General features: G+C 43.2%; 1 protein-coding gene and 1 long non-coding RNA gene across 3 annotated transcripts; one reads left to right on the plus strand and one right to left on the minus strand.

Annotated features, from left to right (window-relative positions):
* The first annotated feature begins 7,010 nt into the window (after positions 1–7,010).
* On the plus strand, positions 7,011–8,247 carry LOC108955017. Its single transcript, XM_018861950.2, has 2 exons — positions 7,011–7,372; positions 7,772–8,247. The coding sequence occupies exons 1-2, from the start codon at positions 7,052–7,054 to the stop codon at positions 8,162–8,164; spliced, it is 714 nt and encodes a 237-aa protein (XP_018717495.2). The 5' UTR covers positions 7,011–7,051; the 3' UTR covers positions 8,165–8,247.
* Positions 8,248–9,847: 1,600 nt separating this feature from the next.
* On the minus strand, positions 9,848–12,268 carry LOC120291256. Of its 2 annotated transcripts, none has more exons than XR_005549204.1 (6): positions 12,049–12,268; positions 11,670–11,717; positions 11,157–11,454; positions 10,564–10,662; positions 10,218–10,469; positions 9,848–10,128 (listed from the first exon to the last, which is right to left on the minus strand). It is a non-coding gene; the product is annotated as an uncharacterized LOC120291256 (long non-coding RNA). The 2 variants fall into 2 exon arrangements; XR_005549203.1 differs by having other exon boundaries at positions 10,218–10,308; positions 12,049–12,263.
* Positions 12,269–16,979: the final 4,711 nt, after the last annotated feature.

Raw genomic sequence — 16,979 nt, forward strand, 5'->3', positions numbered from 1 at the left:
CAAATTATCAAGGAAGACTGAGGCTATGGCGGGATGTAAAAGACATCAACTACCACAATACACTTCCATGTGTATGCATAGGTGATTTCAATAATATATTATACTATTGGGAGAAGGTAGGGTGTAGGCGAACTGCTATAGAATGGCAGCCTTCTGAGAGTTTATTGATGATTGTTTTTTGATGGATATCAAAAGCAAAGGCTGTGCTTACACCTGGTCAAACAACAAAGAGGGCAACACATTCGTTAAAAAGAGGTTAGATAGGGCACTTTGCAACATGGAATGAAGAGTACTATACCCAAATGCGATGGCCTTTGCCTTACCAGCGATTGTTTTGGATCATAGCCCTATTATTTTGTCCCTACACCAAAGGGATAAGAAAAGTAAGAACATTTTTAGATTTGAACCTATTTGGTTAGAAGATCCAGAGTGTGGAGAGGCGATTTAGCGAGTTTGGAGAGCAAATAGAACAACAAAAAGCAGCCTTACAATCAAATTAAGGCTGGTTGTCACGAGTTACTCAAGTGGATCAGAAAGAGGTTTCAAAACGCCAAAAATAGATCAACCCCCTCAAATTCCGGCTGGTGGAGTTAACAAATATGACGAATGAGGGGTAAAATAGAGAGGACCAGCTGAAAGCTACTTGGCCAAATGTCAGCATCCCTAATGCTGAAAGCCTAATGCTAGGGAGGACCAGCTTTGAGCATTTGGCATTTCAGAAATACCTGTTCACTGTTCATCTTTTTCTCCTCTCCGTTCGTCTTCTTCGTCTTCTCCGTTCGTCTTCCTCGTCTTCTCCCATCTTCTTCGTTCGTCTTCTTCATCTTCTTCTCTGGCAACTGCCATCGCCGCATGGGGGTCCCGCGTCCCCGGTGACCACTTTGCTGAGGTGGCGGGACTCGCGACCTAGGTGGTGTCGCCGGCGGGCGCAAGCCGTGCAATGCCGCCTCGGTCCGTGCAACCTCAAGCGCGGTTGCCCGGCGCGCGTGAGCCAGCGACGCCACCCGAGGTCGAGACCTGAGGCCGCTAGATTTGGCCGTCCAGCGGCTAGATTTGGCGGTCTTGAGGCCAGATTTGGCCACCGGCCGTTGGCTGGCTCGCGGTTCGGCGGTTGGCCGACCGTCGAAATTTGATTTTCTGACTTAAATAAAATATAAAAAATAGCAAAAGTCAATTACAAAGTGAATTTTACCAAACGGTATTTATGCTAAGTTGCCTTTCAATGTTATAATTTACCAAACGGTGTAACATTTCTGCAAATCCCTTTACCTCAAAGGTATTTGCATTCTCCTAATGGCATTTCCCCAAAGTCGAACCAAACAGGCCCTCAATCGGGCCGATGATACATGTCTTGCAGTGTTACATTCGTGTCATTACGTATGGTACAAAAACTATGTGTTTACAAAGTAGTTTTCACTGAAAATGGACTGAAAAGGTATTGATATCGAGTTGAATTTAGATTTCTTTCATCAAATTCATGTTGTTTTAGGAAGCTTCACCCCTAGCCCAAATAACAACGAGAGTAGGCGTGCTCAAGTCGTAATCTTTTTGGCTTGGGTGATTAGACGTGTGTGTGAATAAATATATATGGAGACTGGGGAACCTAAAAGTGTCGGATGTGCGCTCGGGACTTTGAGTCCAATGCAAAGTCAACTCTGACATACTTGAAGTTGATTCTCTGATCAACAACAATTGCTTCCTCCTGAGAAGTAAGGAATTTGCACAAACTTAATTTTGCTTCACTTAACCAAAAGCATTGCCATCGTGGTTTATGAATAGTGGGCATAGCTACTGCTCCTCTCGTGTGATGGGAAATCTACTTTCAACATGATTATTATATTGTGTAGATCCAAAAAAAAAAAAAAAAAAACATTGGGGTCACTAGTTAGCAAAAGTCAGATTTCGTGCATAAGTTCTTGGTTGAGAGCTAGCAGACGCAAACGCGTAAACATGTACTCTTTTAAAGTAATTTTTCCTAATTCGAGTAAGTTCATTAATTATTCTCTCCTCAAAATCTCCTCAATTTGATCTGCTTTATGAATCATAAATACAGTGCCATCAAAGGTTTGCTTGACCGTCGGTCAAATCCTTCTTTTCTTTTCCTTGTAATGCGGTGACAGTGTTTCTCGGCGGTCACATAATTATCAAGCATTTTCTCTTTCAGTAGATGATTGTGTAGAAATTGATGGAAAGAGTTGGTCAGATCATAGAGCATAATCATAATCACTATTTTAAACAGTAGTGCAATAAAACGGAATCATCAGAGAAACTGAAGCTATACAGACTGAAACACTACACTCATATCAGCAGCTGACATAAGAGAATGTATACAGACTGAAACGATATGGAATGCAAAAGTAGTCTAAAATATATTCCCTCATGCGTTGCTGCCTTGACTCTCGACTGCCTCCATTCCCTGTATTTGCTCATCCGCTGCCGGATCGCCGGCTTGTGGGAATGGCAGGTTCTGTGGGTCCTCCTGAGGGAATGGATCCTGTTGCATGAGGAATGCTAGAAGTTGCTCGTCCACGGGCGGGTCAGCCGCATGTGGGAATGGGTTCTCTGCCGGTTGCACAGGCTGCTGTTGAGGGAATGGCCCCGGTTGTGCGCCCTCGTGAGGGAACGGCTGTGCCTGGTTAGGGAATGGCTGTAGGAATCCCATTGGCAATGGGTATACTGGGGCGTTTGGGTATAATTGGGCCAGCTCTTGCACTGGTGGCAGTGGCATCGGATATGGTAACGGCTCTTGCCGCGGGATTGAACGGAAGTTGCTGTAGATAATCCGTCCATTTCGAGGAGGGATTAGCAGCCCTTCCACAATAAACATCTAAAAGGGAAGAATTAGTATCAAATTAACCCAACAAAGAAAGAAAAAGAAGAGAGAAACCGATGAACCTCCTCAAAGTCTCTGAACTCAAGGCCGATGCGGATGACACCGGCGAAGGTGAAACAACGTCGACCTGTAATTGAATCGACCGACGATGACATACGAGTGATGAGATGACAGACGTCGGCAAGATATTCCGAAGTGAAAAGAACATGTATTTGTACAGGGCCAGAGGCAATGTGATGATCGTAAACAGCGGTTGATGCAGGCCCATAATAGAGCGGCACATACTGGCGACTTGAGTCAAACGAAAAATAAAATTGACCGCCGAAGAAGGCGGCCAGGTTAGCAGATTCCATGGCGGCGAGAGTGACGAGAGAGCGACGGGAAAGTGAGAGCGAGATCAATCCAGAGAACGATAACACCTCTCCTTGATAAAATAGGGTGACCTCTAAGAGCAAACTAAACAACACCTCTCTCTCTTGGTAATTTCCCTTTTTGCAGGGACATAAACTCGAAACAACTTCAAAATCTCCTCAATTTGATCTACTTTGGAATCCGCATAGCCGCCAGTAAAAGAACATTGGAATCGCTTGTCACGCCCCGAACCCCAAGCGCGCACACATCCCACAGTGGTCGATCAAATATGCGACATCCCAGGACACGTCACCGACCCATTCATTTATTTACGCATGCGGAAGCGAAACAAATCCCCTGACAAAAGAATACGGGATAGAAAAGCAGGAAGCAAAACCACAACATAACACTTTCATAATTCAACAGAATTACAAACAGCGGTCTACGGCCAAAAGTCTACAAAAGACCGGCTCTTAAAAAGGAATTGTCCTACGACCTACAAGTCGGACACGATCTCCAACCCTTATGACTTCACTTCTCCAACTCTTCAAGGCCAACCAAAGCTATCTCATTGTCGCTCCGACCATCGGGGACCTGAAATGGTTATTCAATAACCACCGAGACAACGTCTCAAAGAAGTTCAACCCCTAAACCCCTATTAGAAAGAAAATACGCCCAAGGGTGGCCTAGCCACATCACACGTAAGACTTACCTCGCCTCGGCCTTCATCTCGCAAGTTAGCACAATTTATATAATTCAACCACGTACAATTATGATAAACAAACAACCATGGCTCAATCACATTATCAAAACAATTCAACCACTTGGATCGTCTCAGCGATCAATCGACTCGGCCGATTACATGTCATTCTAGCAAATCAATCATTGCTCTCAATCACGGCCCACTAGGCCAACATTAGAATCAGTGGTATCACGGCCCCACTCGGCGCGACCTTTAACAGGTGGCATATCACGGCCCCATCGGGCGCGACCTCTAATATGTGGCATATCACGGCCCCGTCGGGCGCGACCTCAGTAGGTGGCATATCACGCCCCGTCGGGCGCGACCTCTAATAGGTGGCATATAACGGCCCCACTGGGCGCGACCTTTATCAGGTGGCATATCACGGCCCCGTCGGGCGCGACCTCTAATAGGTGGCATATAACGGCTAATCTCCCATCAATTTCTACACTTAGGATTTCATAAAGAATCCCTATAAATCACAATCACACTCAATTCATCACAACCAATCATCAATTTCAAATTCTAAATGCACAAAGAACGATCAAAGACGAAATTCCGAGCAAATAAGGTCCCAATGAAAATTTTCGGAATTTAATAAATAATTAAATTTATTCCGAAAATAATTAAATAATAATATCCATAGTTTTCGAAATCCTCACCAATTTATAATATCCAATCGTCAATTTCAAAATCCGAATGTATCTTAAATGACCGGCACGAAATTCTGAGAATTTAGGTCCCGACTAAAATTTTCAATTTAATAAATAATTAAATTTATTCCGAAAATAATTAAATAATAATATTTTAATAATTTCGAATAATAATATATTATTAAATTATTTAATGATTTCGGGATATTTAAATAAATCAAAAGTAAATCCCTTTATGTCACATCAATGTTTATATTAATATAAACACCCACTTAACTTTAAATTAAACACAATTTAAGTTAATCAAGCACATTAATATAATCTACACTTAAATAAATTAAACTAACCACCTAATAACACTTAACATAAACTAAACACACCTAAAGTATCATTAACCCTCTAAGCGAGGTTTAGTGAGCTAAACTCACCGGATTAACGAACCGAGCGGACCAAAACGACGGGGACGCCGAGGAGAACAACTTTCCTCAAAGCGGGCCGAGCATCCGGGCTCGGGAAGGCGGCCAAAACGGCCCACGAAGGGGCTGCCATACCCATTTTCTGGGTTGCTGTTCGGGGCCGAGAGGGAGCAAATCCGGCGCCGGTTCGGGCGGCCAAGGGCGGCGGAGGCAAGGCGAAGCTCCGGCGGGCTAAGGCGGAGGTCGACGGCGGCGGAGGGAGCTCCGGCGAAGGCCCGAGCTGCTGGAATGCGGGCTGGTGCGGGCGAGGGCGACGGCGAACGAGGGAAGAGCAGCGGCGCGCGCGGGCGGCGCGGGACGGACGCACGGCGGCGGCGGCGACGACGGCGTGCGAGCGGGTGGCCGGCCATGGCTGCTCCTTCTTCTCTGCAAATTTTTCTGGTTCTTCGCACAAAGAGAAATGGGGGAGAAAGGCAACGGGAGAGAGGAAGAAGAGAGGGAGGAGAGAGAAGGAGTGGGGGCTCTTTTCTTTTCTTTCTCATTTTCTTTAATCCACAAAAAGGCCCACCATGACCTCATGCATGATGTCATACTCCACTCACTCCCACAACCTCTTCCAACTGATGGGTTCACTTCCATTTTCCGCCGGCCAAAAACTTTGTCATGCAACAATTTCTTCAATTCCACTTTTCTCTTCCACCAATCAAATCAAGTTCATAAAATTAATCCAATCTATCACACTTTAATTCACATCTTCACTGAGTCCATGTAACAAACTTAAATCCCAAAACGCGACCAAATGCGGGCCTACTAATTTCTCGAGTCAAATTAACCATTCTCCATTTAATTTCTCTCGGATTGCATGAAAAATCTTCCAAAGACAAGCCAATGATCCTAAAATGATTTGTGACACACCCAGCACTTCCAATTTCTAAATTCGATATCAATTCCATGGTTAATTTCACTTTGGACGATACTAGCGCGTTCACCAACCTACCTGGGTAGCCTTTAGAAATTTTCATGCATTTGACCTGTGGTTGATCATCTCAAGCCACAATGTACATCTTTGAAACATTGGCGACTTACGGTTGTCGGGGTAATCTCAAGGTTTCAAATACGGACACAGGGTACCCAATCGATAGAAAAGTCGGTCTAGTGTCGATCGACAAGGATTATGCGATCTGATGGAATCACCCACGCTCGATCACATGCCTCTGTCGAGTCGACCTATCTCCGATCTCTAATCGATTTTTATTTGTGTCGTAATGACCCTTGCAGATTAGCTCGGTCGAAAGGTCGTTTCGGCCAAATTCTCGAGTCTGATGCATTAAAACTCTTAACAAACCTTCACCCGATGACTAGTTTCCACACGAGTGGCCAACTCAAGGAAAAGAACTATATGCGTGCCAACGAAATGCCCGTCTCAATTTATTGAAAATAGAATCGGAAAATCGGGATGTCACATCGCTAGCTAGTGAAAGTCAGCTTTCGTGCGTAAGTTCTTGATTGAGAGCCGGCAGACGCAAATGCGTAAGAAACGCCTACTAATTTTTCCTAATTCGATTATGTCCATTAATTATTCTGTCTTCAAAATCTCCTAATTCAAGTAAGTTCATTAATTACTCTCTCTTCAAAATCTCCTCAATTTGATCTTACTTCCTTTTTGGGATTTCGCGTGCCATCAAAATTGGAATCACTAGCTAGTGAAAGTTGGCTTTTGTGCATAAATTCTTGGTTGAGAGCTGGTAGACACAAACGCGTGCTCTTTTTAAGTAGTTTTTCCTAAGTCGATTATGTCCATTAATTATTTTGTCTTCAAAATCTCCTAATTCGAATAAGTACATTAATTAATCCCCCTTCAAAATCTCCTCAATTTGATCTTACTCCCTTTTTCGGATTTCACGTGCCATCAAAGTACCGGACGTGAAAAACCCGACCGACCCGACAAGAAACCGGGTCGGTGTATTCCAAAATAAAAAAGGGGAAGGGAACTCTTGAAAAAGAAACGGCGCTAGGGATTTCTCTCTGAATCGCGCACAGAAGGAGGAGGAAAGAGATGTGGAGGATCAAGCCAGAAGACATGGGTCGGGCAGAAGAAGCGAAGCGGTTCATGGTGAACTACTACAGGACGTTCGACACGAATCGGGCGGGCTTGGTGAACCTGTACCGGGAAGAGTCGGTGCTGCACTTCGACGGCCGGGAGATCAAGGGCAAGGAGGCCATCCTCGCCAAACTCACCTCCCTTCCGCAGTGCCACCACGAAATCGCCGAGTTCAAGTGCATGCCCTACCGGACCGGCAGCGTGCTCATCTCCGTCTACGGCGAGACGTGGGTAGGGGGCCAGAATGTCATGGCGGACGCCCTTATTTCAGATCAGGCCTCTCTCTCTCTCTCTGATGAAGGATCCATTTATATTTTTATAATTTTAAATTCCTTTTTTGGAGTGTCGAAGAACAAGGATGGTGGTTTTGATGAGATGTTGGGCATATTTGATGTTGATTTAACATCTTGGGTGATCCCTTCGTCCATCCATCCCATCCATTGTTAGCAGAGAGTATCTGTCTCTCCGTAGCTAGCGTAACGGAACCGAAGAATTTTCTTGGTGGGGTGGGGTGGGTGATGCTTGGTCAACTCTCTGCAATTTCTCTATCGATCAATCGATCAATCGATTGATCAATCCTCCTTCCCATATATATTGAGTTTTTGCACCCTTACCCTTGTAGTAGTCCATCTCGTGCTTTTGTCTGACGCTTTTGCTCTGATTCTTTGCCTTCAGACGTTCCTTCTGATGCCAGCACCAGAAGGAAGCTTTTGCGTAGGAACACAAATTTGGAGCCCCTTTGATCTCAGCAAGAATCGGACACCACCACCGGAATCGAAACCGACACCGGCCTTTGCTTTTCTAATGTCCACGCTGACTTCCCCACCGCCAACGCCAATGTCCGCCTTTGCTCTTCAAACCGCCGTGCGGATGTCCGGCACGACATCGCCAGCTTACGTCTCGGCACCCGCACCGCCCATGGCGGCCTCGACATCAAGTGAGTCCACGTCGTCCACCTCATCCGCCTCGGCATCGAGTGTGCCGAGTGGGTCCGCCTTGGCACTGCCCATGTCCAGGATGAAAATTTCTACCTCGGCACCGCCAATGTCCCTGATAAAACATCCTTAGGTTCATATATATATATCAGTAGTTTCAATGTTCTTGGCGATCTTTTATTTTCAATGTTTTATTGCAGTATTGGTTATTTTATATATATATGTGTGTGTGTGTGTAATGGTAGCTCAATTCAGCTTTCGAGTAGTCTGTCGCGCGTGACAACATTGCAAAATGAATTCAACAGCCCTATAATATAAATACCCTATAATAAAAATTATGCAAGAGGGCTAGAACAACCGCGATTTTGAACAAAGAACACACCAAACACCTGCCCTATCAGATGGCGGCAACATCCCTACTCGTAAATTTTATTCAATTGGAGGATTGATCATGATGAGAATCCATTAAATGAAATCTCCTATCCAACGACAGCAAGAAAAGAGAGAAAACCGTAAACTCGATTACCCAAACAATTAGCCACACTGAAACAGGAGGTACTCCTCATCAGATTCTGATCTTGGATGCCGGGCAGAGTATTTGACGTAATCTCCATGAGGTCAACCAGAAAACAAGTACGTCTATGTCTTATATCGGCAAGTAGAAAAGAGTGACAATTTAATGGATTCTACAATGTACTATTAGCCGGCATTGAAGATTATATCCCATGTATCCAGAACATTAGTATGTGACTGATATAACACGGAGAATAGCAAGCCTGGCCTAATGATGCTTATACAGATAGATGCGATACTTACAAATTGCTTCCGGCATTCTGACCACAAATACTTACAGAAGAGACACGAGTTGAAACCACCTATCAAATTGTCCCCTCACAATGGCATTGGCAAGAATATCCACAATAAGAGAATGGCTAATACCTTCCTCATCAACTTAGTTGATATATGAAAAGATTTGAATACAATGGTTCAGCAGACCTACCGCTGGATCCTTCAACTGGAAAACGTACTGCTAAGGTACTCAAATGTCTCAAATGTAAAAAGCAATAGCACTAAACTAATCACAGAAATGTGATAAAAGTCATCAACAATCAAGTTAAATAAACAATTTTGAATTCAATGTAAAAGGTAAAAATCACACTCCCCAAGAGCTAAGCTTCTGTCCAAGGATATTACATCAAATAGCAATTACGGTCATGCGTCCTAACTTTCAGTGCTCAAGTTGTTTTGGACTTTTAAGCAGTAAGGTACCAAAGTAAAATAGAGATCTACCATTGTTATGGCCCAACCCAAAAGCAAAAGGAGTAAATGATTGGTGGTGAATTGATACGAATCAAGCCCCGCATTGACTGGTTAAAAAATCCGAGGTGATATGTAATTTGGAACCCTTCGTCGGTGGTTAACATTTGGTACTACTTCGAGACTTTCACTTGCATAGTTTCAGCCAGGTTATTATACATCACTGTTAAACTATCAAGAGGTAAAGGTCAAGAATATCACACTTGGTGGCCACACCATCTCTCCCTCCCTGTTCATTCTCAGTGTAACATCAGCACCTCTTAAATTGACTACTTTGTAACTTAATGCCCTCTCTCATTGCATTTTCTTTAAAGCTGAAAGCATATATGAAATGACACATACTTTGCTGGTGCTTTTTCTTCCGTTACCAATCTTGGAAGTTTATAATCAAAGTGGAACAGTAGAAGGGAAGAGGTAGGAGAACAGGGCAACGTCTGCTTCAAGATGCAATAAATCAAATCAGCTTCCCCAATTATGGGGCAACAAGGATCATGCCAAAAAGCATTCTTCATGCCCAAAAAGTTAATGTACATAATGATATATTCTATCAGTACGTGTCCATAACCCATGGATTCATACCGACGATAGTAATACATTTTCAGTCATGTTCAGCTCTTCCTCAAGTCAATGGTCATCTACAAGCAAAACGTGGACAAAACTAGGACAACGTCACTTGTTCTCAGATTTAAGCTGTCTTGCAAGCATAAGAACGCCAAAGGATGCGATTGTGGACAAGATAGCTGATGAATAGCCCGTCGCAAGTAGAGCACCCCTTAGAGACTGCATTCAAAGGATTCCATGTATCAGCATTCAGTAAATGTAGTACAAAAGGACATCCACACAAGGTTGAAGATGGCGTTCTCAGAAACCTTGGCCAGCAGCAAAGCATTATCATTTGCATACTGCAAAGAGCTCTCGGGGATGCTTTGAACACCTTGAGCTAGTTGCCATGAAAGAATTCTGCATTTTAAACGGTAGCTTTCAATTTAATACTCTTCAATCTAATATAACTAGGCAAAAAAATCAATCGTGACAAAAAGCATCAGTTACTTAATTGAAAAACCGATAGCAGCCCCAATGTTGGCTTTATCTGATGTAACTTCTACTTAAAGTTCTCCAAACTGCACTTTCAAAAGCGTGAAGAACCAGTGACAGATCACATTATGTTAATAAGCTTGTCCTTGAGACCTCAACCAGGAGAGAGCTAGAACCAACCTTAAAAGTTCGGGCTTCCTTCTTAGGTTCTTCAACCATTGCGGCAGATACTTGGGTTGCAGCCAAACGCTTTCCCGTTGCAATCATTATCTTTGCAATCTAACAACAATTTGAAACAGTTTACACACCTCATATAAATCCAGTAGTTATGCCACATTCAAAGTGGAAAAGATGTCTCCAAACATCGAGGCTCACATCACTAGGGGTCCTTATGCATGATCAGTCAAGGTTTTTTCTTGAGTGCTTCCAGTTCTTTCATAAGAAGTCAATGATAAAAAAGAAAAAAAATGTAGTTTGAGAAAACAAGGAAAAAGGAGTTCATGCAATGACTGGGTTCAAATACTCATTCAGAAGTATAGGAAATTCTCGTTCCTAACTAATTTAGTTTTATATGTGTTTAACACCGACACGCAACAAATTTACAGATTAAAATAGGGTAGGGCAGTCTGAATTTCAAGTGTGCGTTTTCTGCTTCTTTGGCAGAGTAAAATTGCTCTTTTTAACCCACCATTCCTGTTGTTTACATTTAAGCTCACATAGCAATAGTATACCAACTTTTACTATGCTGAGAGTTCACCAGTTCTGCAAGATACCTTAGCAAGTTTGCCTTGACCATATGGTCCCATGGACTGGAACCTCCTTCCAGCAGATGATAAGCGCCTCCCCAATGCTAAATCACCAAATGCATGATCATGAGGCTCATGACAGACCCTCAAGCATGTATTAAGCATGAAGAAGCCAGTGTTTTCTTCATGCCTGATTTAGCATTATCAGCCAAAGAGCTCTCTCTAGCAGAAGCAGTTTGCTCGCCAAAGTCCTAGATGTCAATGTATCTGCTTGTTCCCACGATTTCAACCAATTTAACAGTATATCTCCAAGTTCTTCGCCACACTGGCCATTGGGAAAAGGGAAATAAAAAACATAAAACTTGTTAACTTTTGTATTAAAGCAATCGGCATACAGATGTCAGATATAATCCATCTCCCTTCGAGCTTCTTCAAGTTCCCAAGGACAATTGAGAAAATCTGAACTCCACTCAATAAGTGAAACCGTACAACTGAAACAAATGAATCACAAAAGGTAGGAATTGGAGCTTAACAACAAACCTCATCAGCAACCGGCCCATTTGAAAGGTCAAAAGCCGCATCATTCAGCTTCAACATGTACCAAAAAAAGAAAAAGAAAAAATCCATCATGAAAAACTCAAACCGATCCAGATATTAAAACAAGGGCATATAATCTCCCCACAATAATGATCAACAAGCATGGGCATCTCCTTTAGTTTTACAAAAAGGTGTAAACTTTGGGGGTTTGAAACGGTATCGTTGCACAGCTTTGATAAAGCTGGCTGTGACGTGCAATTTCAACTAAGCCTACGGCCGCGGATCAACGTCATGGTATCGGAATCAATGCTCAAGCTAGCATATTTCCATAGCCACATATCGATGAACAAGAAGGAAGCAGAGAGGAGGATAAAGAGCGTACCTGGTTAAGCAGCAGCAAGAACTGGAATTCTGGAGAAGGAAGACTAAGAAGACTCTGAACTGGAAGAGTTCGTATGAAGATGGTGATGCAGTGGAAATGGCGATCAAGCGGTGCCGACGGGCCTGGCCAGGTCGGCCCGAGACTGCTGCATAAAAGCCTCAATCGGGCCGATGATACATGTCTTGCAGTGTTACATTCGTGTCATTAAGTATGGTACCAAAAATACGTGTTTACAAAGTAGTTTTCACTGAAAATGGACTGAGAAGGTATTGATATCGAGTTGAGTCGTGTTGAAATTAGATTTCTTTCATCAAATTCATGTTGTTTTAGGAAGCTTCGCCCCTAGCCCAAATAACAACGAGAGTAGGCTTGTCGAAGTCGTAATCTTTTTGGCTTGGGTGATTAGACGTGTGTGTGAATATATATATATATATATGGAGTCTGGGGCACCTAAAAGTGTCGGATGTGCACTCGGGACTTTGAGTCCAATGCAAAGTCAACTCTAACATACTTAAATTTGATTATCTGATCAACAACTATTGCTTCCTCATAAGAGGTAAGGAATTTACACAAACTTAATTTTGTTTTAGTTAGCCACAAGCATCGCCCTTGTATGCATGGTGGGCATAGCTACTAGTCCTCTCGTGTGATGGGAAATCTACTTTCAACATGATCATTATATCATGTGGATAAAAATAAAATCATTAGAGTCACTAGTTAGCAAAAGCCAGCTGTCGTGCATAAGTTCTTAGTTGACAGCTGGCAGACGCAGTCGTGTAAAAAATCCATTAATTATTCTCTCTTCAAAATCTCCTCAATTTGATCTACCTCCTTTTTAGATTTCGAGTGACAATATGAATTATAAATGCAATGCCATCAAAGGTTTGCTTGATGGTCGGTCAAATCCTTCTTTTCTCTCCTTTGTAATGCGGTATTGTGTTTTTCCGCGGTCACGTAATTATCAAGCATTTTCACTTTCAGTAGGTGATTGTGTAGAAATTGATGGAAAGAGTTGGTCAGATCATAGAGCATAATCATAATCCACTATTTTTAACGTGTTGAACAACAAAAAAGAGCAGTACTACAATAAAATGGAATCATTAGAGAGACTGAAACTCTACACTCTTATCAGTAGTTAAGTGTCACGGCCAATAGGTTTCTGTAGCTAAAGGGCCGTGCCGAGAAGGACCTCTTGCGATCGTTGGGATTCCCAATAGGGGTAATCGGTTCCCAGTTCGGTCCTGTTCCAAGGTGGAACCGAGAACCGGACCGGGAGAATCGGTTCCCAATTTTGGGAACTGTGGATCGGACTGTTTGGTCCTAGGACCAGGAACCGTACCGGACCATTGGTTCTGGTCTGATCTGGTCTGGTCCAATAGAATCGGCACTTTCTTTTTTCACTAAAGAACGACCATTCACTAAAGAACGATCATGCTCCGGACTGATCAATCCAATTCGGTTCTCGGGCAATCTAGTAAAATTATTCACACATGTTTTCACGTGCAAAATATTCAAACTTCACTTACGTGAATATCAATCACAGTTTATGTGTTTCATACTTAATTTTAAGCATAAAAGCCATGAACAATGTGATTAAAGGTTGTGCTTGGCTTAGGTTTTATAGACAATTTCTCTTCTATGCTTTGAATGTTTAGTCGATATGAGACTCTTTGAGGCTTGAAGTGCCTTGTTGTTTGCAAGTGAGGGGAGCAAGAGAGAGAGTGTGAGCATGAGGAACTCCTAGAGCCTTGACCCACATTGAGTAGAAGATGAAACTAACAAGTAAATTTTCTCTATAAATAAAGAGTAACAACAAGTGCTTTGGTGGTCTCTTGGCCACATAAGAGGTTGTTACCTCAATTACAATTCCAATTGCAATAAATTTCATATATAATATTCAATATTATATGTGTTTATATATTATATGTATATAAATTATATATAAAAAAATTTGGTCTGGTTCAATTGGTCCGTCGATCTGTTCCTACCTTGGAACCGGGAACCGGACCAACCGGCCGCCGATTCCAAGATTAGGAACTGAAACCGAATCGCCGACCGTGGAATCGCACAAAACCGGCTGGTCCAGTCCGGTTCGGGTTCGGGCGGTTTCCGTTACACACCCCTAATTCCCAACGAGAAGACTTTCGGAACGTTCCAAGGGCGGGCAATACGGTAATTGAACCAAAGTCTAGAATTCTCCTACCGAACGGGCAATACGGTAATTGAACCAAAGTCTAGAATTCTTCTACCAAAGTCTAGAATTCTTCTACCATTTGTCGATAGTTGGTAGGTTTGGCAAGTACGATCTCATCCATCGGATGAAAACTCGATCAATGGATGTAATCTGAGGGCCTCAAGTATAAGAAGGTGTCATCTCCCTCATCTGTATCCATCCAACTCAGTAATACAAAACTCCAGAGCTTCCTTTCTTTCCAGAACTTCTCTCTAGGAACACTTTTCACGGTTTTGATCCCAATTGATCGGCTCGTGACATAAGGATATGGACATGGGAGAATGTATACAAACTAAAATAATATGGATTGAAACAATATGGACATGTGAGAATGCAAACGTAGTCTAAAATAAAATATGTTCCGTCTCTTGCACTGGCAGCAGCGGCATCGGATATGGTAACGGCTCTTCTCGCGGGGCTGAACGCAAGTTGCTGTAGATAATCTGTCCATTCTGAGGAGGGATTACCGGCCCCTCCACAATAAACCTCTCAACAAAGAAAGATGAGAAGAGAGAAACCAATGAACCTCTTCAAAGTCTCTGAACTCGAGGCCGATGCGGATGACACTAGCGAAGGTCTGACCACAGAATCTGATGCGGCGAAGGCCACAGAACCCGATGCCATTCCCAGAAAGCAGCGAACGAGCAAATGTAGGGAATGGAGGCGAGTCAAGGTAGCAACGAACCAGTGGACCCATACGGATGAGGAATGCCACGAACCAATAGACCCATATGGATGAGGAATGCCAGAAGTTGCTTGTCTATCGCCGGGTCAGCGGCTTGTGGGAATGGGTTCGCACGCCTCATGAGGGGATGGCTGTGGGAATGGGTTTGGGAATAATTTGGCCGGCTCTTGCACTGGCGGCAGCGGCATCGGATACAGTAACGGCTCCAGCATTGGATACGGTAACGGCTCTTGCCGCGGGGCTGAACGGAAAATGCTGTAGATAATCCGTCCATTCCGAGGAGGGATTAGCAGCTCCTCCACGATAAACATCTAAAATGGAAGAATTAGTATCAAATTAACCCAACAAGAAGAAAGAAAAAGAATAGAGAAACCAACGAACCTCCTCAAGTCTGAACTCAGAGGCCAATGTGGATGACACCGGCAAAGGTGAAACAATGTCGACCTATAATTGAATCAACAGACCATAACATATGAGTGATGAGATGACAAACGTCAGCAAGACATTCCGAAAAGATAAAAACTTGTATATTTGGGAGGCCAGAGGCAATGTGATCATCGTAAACAGCTGTTGACGCAGGCCCACATATAGGCGACTTGAGTCAAATGAAAAATAAAATTGACCACCGAAGAAGGCAGCCAGGTTAGCAAATTCCATGGCGACGAGAGCGACGAGAAAGCGAGAGTGACAACAAGAAGGAGAAGAAAGAAGATCATGCCAGAAGACAGCGACGAGAAAGAGAGAGCAACGGGAGAGTGACAAACAAGAAGGAGAAAGAAGGAGGATTAAGCCACATCACCTCTTTAAGTAGTTTTTCCTAATTCGACTTAGTCTATTAATTATTCTTTCTTCAAAATCTCTTCGATCTACTTCCTTTCTGGATGCTGAGTATGCGTGAAAAAAGCTTTAATAGTTTTTCTTAATTCGAGTAAATCCATTAATTATTCTCTCTTCAAAATCTCTTAATTTAAGTAAGTTTATTTATTATTCTCTCTTCAAAATCTCTTCAATTTGATCTACTTCCTTTTTGGATTTCGCGTGCCATCAAAGGTTTGCTTGACCCTCGGACAAATGGGCTTTTGGGATTAGGTTTTCTTCGTTTACGGGGAATCGTCGGGTCGGGTCTACGCGAAAAACCCAATCGACCCGATAAGAAATCGGGTCAATAGGTGGATCCGACCGATTCCAAAATAAATAAAGGGAAGGAAACTCTCAAAGAAGAAGCAGCGCTAGGATTTCTGTCTGAATCGCGCACAGAGTGAGAAGGAGGAGGAGGGAGAGATGTGGAGGATCAAGCAAGAAGACATGGGTCGGGCAGAGGAGGCGAAGCGGTTCATGGTGAACTACTACAGGACGTTCGACACGAATCGGACGGGCTTGGTGAACCTGTACCAGGAAGAGTCGGTGCTGAACTTCGACGGCTGGGAGATCAAGGGCAAGGAGACCATCCTCGCCAAACTCACCTCCCTTCCGCAATGCCACCACGAAATCGCCGAGTTCAAGTGCAATAAATAAAAGTTCCTTTTTTTTCCCTTGTATTCTCTTTAAACACCACCTTGCACACACATCAAACACATGCTTTCGCACAAACACCAACAGTGGTATCATAGCCACGTTTTTTGGTTGGTATTGGGCGTTTGTCCTACCTACCCATTCCTAAAACTACCGTTTCCAAATACCCACTAACTAAACCATGGCCAACTCTACCTCATCCTCATTTCCCATTCCCATTTTTGATGGGAACAACTATGACTTTTGGAGCATAAAAATGATTACATTCTTGATCGCCCAAGACTTATGGGACATTGTGGAAAAAGGTTGCGAGGCTCCACCAGAAGGTGCAAGTGTTTCAAAGGATCAACTACAAAAGGATGCAAGGGCACTATACTTTATCCAGCAAGCACTCTCGGAAATGGTATTTCCGAGAATAATTGGAGCGAGGACTGCAAAAGAGGCTTGGGATATACTATGAGAAGAATTTCAAGGATCGGAAAAGGTACGCACTATTTGCCT

Source organism: Eucalyptus grandis, chromosome 3, assembly GCF_016545825.1.
Source record: "Eucalyptus grandis isolate ANBG69807.140 chromosome 3, ASM1654582v1, whole genome shotgun sequence".
Classification (NCBI taxonomy): Eukaryota; Viridiplantae; Streptophyta; class Magnoliopsida; order Myrtales; family Myrtaceae; genus Eucalyptus; species Eucalyptus grandis.

Bases quoted from the DNA above. Each gene is read 5' to 3' on its own strand.
- LOC108955017 (XM_018861950.2), top strand. From the start codon at position 7,052: ATGTGGAGGATCAAGCCAGAAGACATGGGTCGGGCAGAAGAAGCGAAG. The intron at 7,373-7,771 runs GCCTCTCTCTCT...CTTTGCCTTCAG, and splicing joins ACGCCCTTATTTCAGATCAG to ACGTTCCTTCTGATGCCAGC.